The 10,159-nt window shown below is 37.7% G+C and overlaps 1 protein-coding gene across 1 annotated transcript in view; it reads right to left on the reverse strand.

Annotated features, from left to right (window-relative positions):
• LOC103132002 (chromodomain-helicase-DNA-binding protein 1-like) overlaps positions 1 to 10,159 on the reverse strand; it is a 40,516-nt gene that overhangs the window by 7,917 nt on the left and 22,440 nt on the right. Inside the window, exons 9-13 of the mRNA XM_016667091.1 lie at positions 8,304 to 8,454; positions 1,166 to 1,288; positions 929 to 1,072; positions 637 to 849; positions 393 to 524 (exon numbers count right to left, since the gene is read on the reverse strand). Of these exons, the coding sequence (XP_016522577.1) occupies positions 393 to 524; positions 637 to 849; positions 929 to 1,072; positions 1,166 to 1,288; positions 8,304 to 8,454 (763 nt within the window). The remainder of the gene's footprint in view (positions 1 to 392; positions 525 to 636; positions 850 to 928; positions 1,073 to 1,165; positions 1,289 to 8,303; positions 8,455 to 10,159) is intronic.

The following is a 10,159-nucleotide window of genomic DNA, read 5'->3' on the forward strand; positions in this document are numbered from 1 at the left end:
GCCCTGGCCCGGGTTATAAGTGGGCGTCGGTCTACCGATACACCAGATGGCCAGTCTATCTATCGGTCTATTTTAAATTCAACTGTGACTTCAATAACTTCTCACAATAAGTTATGTCTGTTTAGTAATGTTGGCAATTTTAGATGTTAAAAACAATTTACAGTTTATAAACCCGAAAATAATGAGACATTACTGTGATCTAGTCTTATTTTCAAAATCCAGTTCATTTCTCATTTTTAAAAGGGCTTATGGGTTTAACTCACTTGAATAAGAATATTGTGATAAGTCAAATCTGTTGTCCTATCCTCCTTGTGTCAACACATGCTGTTTACTTCACTACTTCAGTATATACACAATGTGAATGAATAAGATTGAAGCACTGATCAACATACCACACTGAAAGTTCTTTGGTCCAATTCCTCAGATTCCTCACATACTGGCACATTATCTGCAGTATATGCCTTCTGAACTGACAAGTTTGAAGCTCTCTTTGTCCTTTCTCGTACCTCGGTTTTTACTTCAATCTGATGAAAAGAATTTGGAATCAAAGTTAAAGAAAAAGCTAGATATTTTATATTTATGAACAAAAGGAACAAAACGTAGTTGTTCACTTTGTCTTTAAACAACTTTTACCACCTTTTCACCGTTGTCATCCTCCTGTTTCTGTATTGGCTCCTTACTCTCTTTAATGTCACAGCTTTCAGCCTCCTCTTTTTTTCCCTCTTTTTCTTCACAGTCTCTCTCCTCTGATGAAGAAGCTTGATGCTCATGATCCTCATTATAATCGTCCTTTCCCTTTAATGTGTCTTCTTGAACATGTTTGGTTGGAGCCTTCCCAGTTGCCATCCTCTAAAACAGTAAACCATGTTACTATACCCATAAAAACTAAGATTTAAGGCAGTAAATAACAAGTAGGATTCAAATTTACCTTTTCCACATCAATTTCATTGTCATCATCGGATCTCTTGTCTGATGTCAGATCTGAAGATGGGCTCTTGATCACATCATCCCCCTTTATTGACTTTAGAGTTTTGACGGTTTTCCTTCTTGGTTTCTTCTTCCGTGAATTAGCCTAGACAACATACAAAAAGTTCATTTAAGTCCACATTAAGACCTTAGAATAAGTCTTAATGTGGAAGAATAAATTAACTAAAATGAGACCCACTGTTCCAGTTTGTTTCTGTGCTTCTCTTTTGGCCAGGTCTTTGCTCAGTAATTTGATGAGGTAGTCTGCTCTGGCTTGGAGCTGCTTGGCTTGTGGCTTCTTGTCAGGATCATCTGGGAGAAGCTGGATTACAGTTCATACAACACTGTTACTTTCATTAAAGACACATTTATTTACAGATAGAGCTGAAACCATGATCTGACTAAAATTAGATTGGAAATAGGGACGAACAGTCACCTCCTTCATGAGTTTAACCCAAAGAATACAATCAGTGAAAATGAACCTATTACCAAGACTTATCTTCTTGATCCAAGCCCTACCGGTAGAAATGACAAAAAAGCAATTTATAAAGTGGGATACAATGCTTTCCAAATTTACATGGCTAGCAAAAGAGCCAAGAATTAGATTGAAAAACAAAAGAAAAAGGGGGCATGAATTTACCACATTTGAATAATTACTTCTATTCTGCACAAATTAAACTGAGAAACCTTTGTAATAAAATCTATAATGCTTGATGGAAGGACATTGAATTAGCTCTTATTCTGGATCCTCCTCTGCAGGCAGTATTGGGGAATAGAGATTTAGAACGGCTTCTACTCAAAACTGAAAATTCTTGGTAAAATTCCAATTAAAAGTGTGGTCAAAAGTTAAACAGGAATATAAACTACATTACAGGGCTGAAACGATTCCTCGAGTGATTAGAGTACCTCGATTATTAAAATTCCTCAAGGAAAATTTATCTGCCTCGAAGCTTCGTTAAGTTATATTTTATTATTTAATACACCATGTTCTGGCCGGGTTATTACTTGCGTTGTGCTGAGTTGTTGATGAAAGCGAAAATTGGACGTTATGTTAGCAGCATAACGTCCAATTTTCAAGTTCGGCCTGGGAGGATTTTATTGATTGATGATAATGTCCGGGTCTTTGTTGTTTTTCGGGGGACCAATAAGCATCCTTAAAATGACTGGCGCGATGCCTAGAGTACGGCAGTCTTTTCTCCTCCTGGAGCTGCTGCCTGGTGGTGGTTCTGAGCGAATAGCGGGGAGGAGCGCTGCAGGTGTATTTATGCAGGTGTATTTATACAGGTGGGCGGATAGACTGTACACTGTGGGCAGCTGCGCATTACATAATTAACGTAGGTGTAGCTTTACGGACGAACCGGAAAATTTATTTCATATCATCCCGGTCTCAACAAATGGGTGGCATAGCTCATTGTGACGGCATGTAGCTGGTAGGTCTGTGTGTGACGAACAAAGGTGTCAAATTCCGTTGCTAACATAAACACAAAAGCTATAAATGGCTGGGCATCTATAAAATTGACTGAAGATGAATGCATAAACGAAAAGCTGGAGTACAGACATTTTTTATAAGCTTATTGAATTGAATATAATTTCAGATTTTTGTATAACTTTTCTTCAGGTTAACTTGGAAAGTGTTAAGAAATTGTTACAGGTTAGTTTTCTAAACTACAGAAAAGTTATTGTTGGGGAAGCTCAAATGTGAAAAATTGGACTGATGTTGATATGCGATAGTACTACTGCTGTTATGTTAGATTTAACAATGTTGTACTTTATCTTTTTTTATCCAATTACTCGATTAATCGTAAGAATAATCGATAGATTACTTGATTACTAAAATACTCGTTTACAACAGCCCTACTACATTATAACCTGAGAATTATAAGATGGTGTGCTTATGACTCGGATTTTAAACCAAATTAAATATATACCGGATTCTGTAATTGGTCATCTAAAGGTATAACAAGACATTTTTCATTAATGGTTAAAGGGCAAATAAGAGTTTCAAACACTTAAATCCTGTAAAAACAGGATTTTTATAGATATCTACAGATATCAGGAGCAAACTATTCCAAAACAAGCTGATAAAACATCGACTGGAGACAGAGCGACTGGTTCCCCTCTGCCTCCCCCACTCCCTCTCTGCTCCTCCACTCATTCACTGCATTCACAAGATATCTAAGAGTTTCTTAAATTTACAGATGGAATGGATCAACAGGTTCGCCTCGGCACTTCTCTCCTCAGTGCTCACATAGCAAACCTCACTTCATTTAAGCCACCTGCCTCTGACTTCCCAGAGGATCCAGCACTCTACGCTTCAGAGGTCTGAGACCGGGGTCCAGATATTATCTTTACAGCCGTCTTCCTCCAGAATGTGTCTGGCCCCCCGGGACTGTAAAACAGGGCATTACCTGTCCAGATCACTACAAGAAATGTTACCAAAACAGAAATACAAAAAACAGCGGTCTTAATTCAAACCTCAGACAGATCTGCTGCCTAAAGGAACCTCAAACTGAAGAACTTTCAGCCTCCAAGTCACTTAAACTGGCTCTTTTAAACACCAGATCTCTCTGTGCTAAAGCTCTATTAATTAATGATTTCATCACTGAGCATAATATTGATGTTTTATTTCTGACAGAAACATGGTTGAATGACAATAATGAATCAATCATACTAATTGAATCAGTGCCTCCTAACTACAATTTTTTAAGTGAGTATAGAAAACATAAAAAAGGAGGAGGCGAGGCTTCAATATTTAAGAATACCATAAATTGTAGTAAAATCTCTTTGGGTCATTTCACCTCTTTTGAGTATCTGGGAATTGAGGTAAAATGCCACAAACAAACTTTGACACTAACTTTATACAAAACTCCAACATATGTGGAAAATTTCTTTACAGATTTGAATGAGCGTTTATCTCTCATATGCATTGATTATAATTGATAATTGTCGGTGATTTCAACATTCATGTTGACAACCTGAAGACCAAGGGGCAAAAAACTCTTTAATATATTAGAGTGTTTTGGTTTAACACAGCATGTCAAACAAGCAACACACACTCATGGACACACACTGGACCTGGTTATCAGTAAGGATGTGAATATTTCCAATGTCTCTGTAACTGATATCGCCTTGTCGGATCACTTCCTATTATTTTTTAAAGTTCTTTATCCGTTAACCCACTTAGACAAACAGCTACCGTCACAAAACGTTCTTTCACAGAAAACACAGCAGAAACATTTCATCAAATCTACTCTTCTTCCTTGCCCTTAAGCTATAATGACGTAGACAAGTTGGTAGATGATTTTCAGTCTAAACTTTAGGATATCATTGATTACATTGCCCTCATTAAAGTGAAGGTTGTGTCTGGTAGGAAGAAATCTCCATGGAGAAATGCACAAACAGTTCAATCTGCAAGACAACTCTGCAGTAGAGCGGAAAGAAAATGGCGTAAAACTCAACTTCACGTTTGTTAGGAAATCTATGAAGAAAGACTACGTAGCTATCACTCAAAACTAAAACATGCAAGGGAGGGTTTCTTTGCAGATGTCATAAACAAAAACATTAACAATGCTCGAGCTTTATTTGCTACTGTTGACAGGCTCACAAACCCTCCTATGACGTTACCACCTGAACTTCAATCTAATGCCGCCTGGAAAAGATTTTCCTGCTTCTTTTCAGAGAAAATTCAAAAAATCAGAGGATTAATCGGTACATCCACTCTAAAACCACTATTAATGCTGTGCCCAAACAAAACAAGTACAGGAAAAATGACTTTATTTCAACTACTTAATTATAACATCTTAGAAGAAATTATAAGTCAATTAAGCTCAAGTTCCTGCTGTCTGGATGTCCTAGCCACACATTTCTTTAAGTCCTGCCTGTCATTGCTAATGATCTGATCCAAATAGTAACTCATCGCTCTCTTCAGGTGTTTCCCCACAGGAATTGAAAACAGCAGTTATCAAACCACTGATAAAAAAGAACAATCTGGACAAATCACTACTGCAGAATTACAATGACCTCCCATTCATCAGCAAAGTTATTGAAAAAGCTGTTTAAACAATTAAATAGAAACCTGGGAGTAGTGATGGACTCTGACCTGAACCTTCAGAGAAACATTAAGACATTCACAAAGTCGGCCTTCTGTCACCTGAAGAACATCTTCAGGATCAGAGGACTAATGTCTCAGCACGATCTAGAGAAACTCATCCATGCGTTTATCTTTAGTCGCATTGATTATTGCAACAGCGTCTTCACAGGTCTGACTAATAAATCAAACAGCTGCAGCTGATCCAGAAGCTGCTGCTCACATTCTCACTAAAACCAGGAAGACAGAGCACATCACACCAGTTTTAAAGTCCTTCATTGGCTCCCTGTAGCTCATAGAATAGACTTTAAAATACTGTTGTTAGTTTATAAATCACTGAATGGCTTAGCACCACAATACATTAAAGATCTACTGTTGTACCAACCTTCCAGACCCCTCAGGTCTTCTGGTTCTGCTCTGCATCCCCAGAACCAGAACCAAACGAGGAGAAGCAGCATTCAGCTTCTATGCACCACAAATCTGGAACAAACTTCCAGAAAACTGTAAAACAGCTGAAACACTGAGGGCCTTTAAATCTCGACTCAAAGCCCACCTTTTTAGAGTTGTATTTGAAACGTGATCAATTACGAATTTAATGATGGCACTTGACTTAATGTAATGTTTTGATTGTTGATTCTATGTTGTATGACTTTGTATTTTTGTTTTTGTTATGATGTAAAGCACTTTGAAATGCCTTGCTACTGAAATGTGCTATACAAATAAAATTTGATTTGATTTTGATTTGATTTATCGGACTGGTATCAGCTGATGCTAAAGGTCAGATGTCTGTAATCGGTATCAGAAGTGAAAAATGTGGATCAGTGCATTCCTAGCTCTAATTATCCCAGTGAATCCGTAAGCCTGTTCTCATTCCCAAAAGATAAAACAAATGAACGTATTAAGCACAAAAAACAGATGCCTTCCTTGACAGCCTTCTCCAATAAATGTTCCAAGTTTAAAAAAAAACTTGGAACTTTTTTAAACTTGGTACTTTACTATTACAGATATTGGAGGGAATATCTGTTTGTCAATACAGTAAAAGCACAGGCAACCTCACTTCAGATATAGCCAAAGTGCTTTTAAACAGTTACCAGTTGCCATGGTTACCCACTGTTGTCTTGCTGTTTTACATTAGCCAGCATGTTGTCAGCATACTTCAACTGTTTATCACAGTGTGATGAAATAAGTTATGCTACCAAATTGACATTAGCAAAAGACATTGACATTAAGATGTATATCACTAAGATATACATCTTAATGATCCAAAAGCATTACATGGAGGAAGAGGGGAAAAAAGGAAAACAGAAATCAAAAGGGCAGCAGGCTCAATGAGGCAATGCGAAGTGCAGAGACCGTGTACATGTTTGTTCAGCTGTTGTGCCATGCGTGCTCAGTATGAGGGATTGCTGTAACATTAATGCCTCAACGCAATCAACGCCCCATTATCATTTCATTTACGTCTAGGAGTGAATCTGCAAATCAGCAATTCAAAGCTATTGGGTGGGTTTCCCAAGCAGGCCCGGCGGCATGGGTGAGCATTAGCTGCCCACAGTCAGCCGTGCACTCCCTGTACAGGAAGCAATTTCTTTCATTTTTACCTGAGTGACCCACTTTCTGATACTCCCATCTCGATTTGATGCAGCAGGGGCTCCCACACTTCCTGTATCAGAGCCCAGTGCCTCAAGCATTTTTTTCAACCGCTACAACTGCGTAATTCATTGTCAACATGTTGCAAAGTGTTTTTCTGAGCCACATTTAAACACTTGTGTCGTTTTATGCAAGTGTGGCAGCAACGGAGACATGCTGCTGATGTGCAGAACTGCTCAGGTGTGTTAGAATCGTGGGAGCAAATCAGCAAAACGCAAAGAACTTTGCACAGTCCCTCCCCCCCAACCCAAGCTAACCGAGTGAGCTGAGTAAAGCTGTTCAATACAGGTAATGTTAGCTAAATGATGACTAGATAATGCCAATATATCACGTTGACCTTGTTAACAAGAACAGGCTACTAATTTTGTTATCTATGTTCAAAAGTGGGTAGTACTGGTTACCCCTTTTTTGGGAAAAATAAAGAGTAGATTTAATGCACTGCACTTTGTTGTCTTACTTGACTAATATTATTTTTACTCTTTCTTGATTAGATTGATTTTGGATTAAGAAATGGTCTTCAGAGATTGGAAACATTAGATTTCTGCAACATATGAGCTAATATTTATGAAAATTTGAGTATAATTACTCAGCATTTTATACATGTCAATGTTAATATCCTTACTGTTTATTTTGCATTAATAAACATGGTTATTTTATTTGAAATATTACATAAAGGTTTGTTTACGTATTTATTATTAAAGTAAAACAAGATTTACTTTAATATAATCTGCCCCCCCCCTCCCCACCCTCTCGATAAACTCTTCTTGAGCCGGGGAGGTTCCCAAGACAGAAAACTATCAGTTTTAATAATAAACTGAAATTGTGTAATAACTACAATCAAATTAGAAAGTATGCTACTGACTTTGACTCTGTCTTACTGGTCTTGACTTTCTTTTCAGTGAAAATCAATTTATTCCTAAGACCCATGCCAGGATTAATGAATCTGAGGAACCAGGATAATTCTAGGTGAGCTAGTCTGATGTTTGGGCCACAAGGGCCTGTTTTCTCTTTCTCTCTCTCTCATTTTTTTCCCGTGGGCTGGTGACCAGACATGGCAGTGGGTTGATCAGATAACCTTGCTACTGCTTAGGTGGACAACGGTCTATCTCCACTGGGAATTTTCTCTTTTATTTCTTCCTTTTTCCAAAGAAGCAATAGACATAATATGTCAATGCATTCGGTCAGTAGTGTTTAAAAGATGGAAAATAGAAAGAGCAAGGGTTTTATTTTATTTTTTTTTATATAATATGTTATATTACGATATATAATTAGATAATTTTAATATTAAAGTCCATATTATCTTAAGTGCACCAGTCTGAGGGATGGAAATACGGGGCTGAAAATGAGTCCTACTCTGGATCTGATAAAAACCCTGAACAGAGAAGAGTCATGAGAGTCCATTGATAAAGTCACATAGTGTCAATGTAATCTCCTTGACAATCCCTCACAAGGAGGATTGGCAAGAATGGGAGGATTATCAACCCCATACCAGTATGGGGTTGATAACACACCCATATTATTTAACATCCATCATATTTCTGCATAATTTCCTGGCTTAGTAGCCTGTCAAAGCTAAGACTGCATTGAGATGGTGTGAACTTACCTTGTGTGTGAGATTTAGGTCCGGGTCCATCTTGATCATCTCCCAGCTGCCATATCCATATTCATAAATTCCTATGAGAAGACTTGAATCATCCTCCTTTCCCCATTCAATGTCGAAGTGTGCTGCCTTCGAGTGACATGGAATCATGTACCTGTACAATTAAAAAAAGTTCAGGCTTAGACATGAAAACATACTTCTTGTGATTATGAATATGTAAAAAAAAAAAAAAACTCAGGTGGTGGTTGAGAACTACAGTATGCTATTTTTCAAATTCCTAGCAAAGTTGTCAATTTAGAGATTTACACCAGTAAAAAACAAGACTAAACACAGTTTATGAGTTCCTTTAGTAAATGGGACTTACATGGGGGAATTTCACTGCCATAAGTCGAGAGCACACAATTTCAGTCTGAAAGCAGGATTTCATGTCTTGTTCTCAAAACTTGTAATGCTTACACTCAAAACTTCTTCTTTCTTTCAAATATCCACTGTATTCTCTGCTCAATATTCTCTACTCAGATCAAATCTCTGCTTGCAAACCTCTCTGCTCGCTTGCAAATTCTCTTCTACTCTCTCAAAACACAAAAAAGTACCGTAGCCTGGCAACCGTCTCTGCCAATAGAATGAATGAAATGTGTTGTAGATAGAAAGTGCTGTACTGGCCAGTGAGAACCTCCTCGAGGGTGAATTTGTTTCCTTCTAGTGGGTGTGCCTGTGTGGCTATGTATCTCTCTGTTCTATATCGATCTATAGATAACAGCCTATATCAATAGATATTAGAAGAAAACTGATCAAATTCAATAGCTATTCTTTTGAAAGCATGCCGCGACTCTTTAAAGTGTAACTAACCTCTGAAAGCTAAACCCCACCCATGGCAAATTTAGAAAAAATTCAACAAATGTGGCTGATCCAATAGTTACAGCTGAGTCAAGGGATGAGCAGAGGAGATGGGTCGAGGTGTGATCAGGACGAAAGAAGCACTATCAATTTATCCACTTTGTCACTATGTTAATCAATTTTCAGACATCTCTAGAGACTTCTTGAAGTTTAAAAAATAAAAAAAAAACGTGTCGAGGGCACGTCAAAATTGGTCTAGCTGTTGTCTTCCCGTTGCTGGCTTATTTGTTGGACACGCTTTGACGCGTCAAATGCTCTGCGAACCGCGCCACGATGGGCCATCGATGTGCCTCCACATGGATTTTGAATGTAAACCAGACACACCTGACGTACGAAACGCGTTTGATGTGAAGGCAATAAGGTTCTGGCTCATTTATTATGATCATCATAGCAACCACGGTAACACTTTATTTGATGGGTTGTGAATAAGACTGTCATGACACTGTCATAAACATGACATAACACCTGTCATGAACATGAATAAGTCTTCATGAATATTTATGACTGTTGTCATAAAGTGTCATTCAGTAAATCATGACACTTTTAATACAAAGTTGACATAACTCAAAATGTCTTTGACAACTTGACACTTATTTAGACAAAAATGTCTTTGTTGACAACTTGACATTAACCAAGAAATCATGATCTGACAGAAATTTGTTATAAAAGTATTACTGATTAAACTTTAAAAATTATGTAGCTTTATATGGTAATATTTTATTGCGCTGCCATTTTGTTTAGTCTTAAATTTCTGAATTTAATTGACCCTAAAGTTTTACAGTAAGATGTCTACAAAGCACTTATGAACTTAGCATTTGAAACATTATTTAAGGCTGTTTTAAGTAGTGCAATACACCATCTCCACCAGTGAGAGGCAGCAGTGCACGAACAGGCGTGCAGTGTGTTGATAAAGAAGAAATCTTCCAACTGTGGGGCCTACCTAACACAAGTTATAACGGCCA

The sequence above is a fragment of the Poecilia formosa genome, unplaced genomic scaffold (genome assembly GCF_000485575.1).
Source record: "Poecilia formosa unplaced genomic scaffold, Poecilia_formosa-5.1.2 Scaffold897, whole genome shotgun sequence".
Taxonomy (NCBI): domain Eukaryota; kingdom Metazoa; phylum Chordata; class Actinopteri; order Cyprinodontiformes; family Poeciliidae; genus Poecilia; species Poecilia formosa.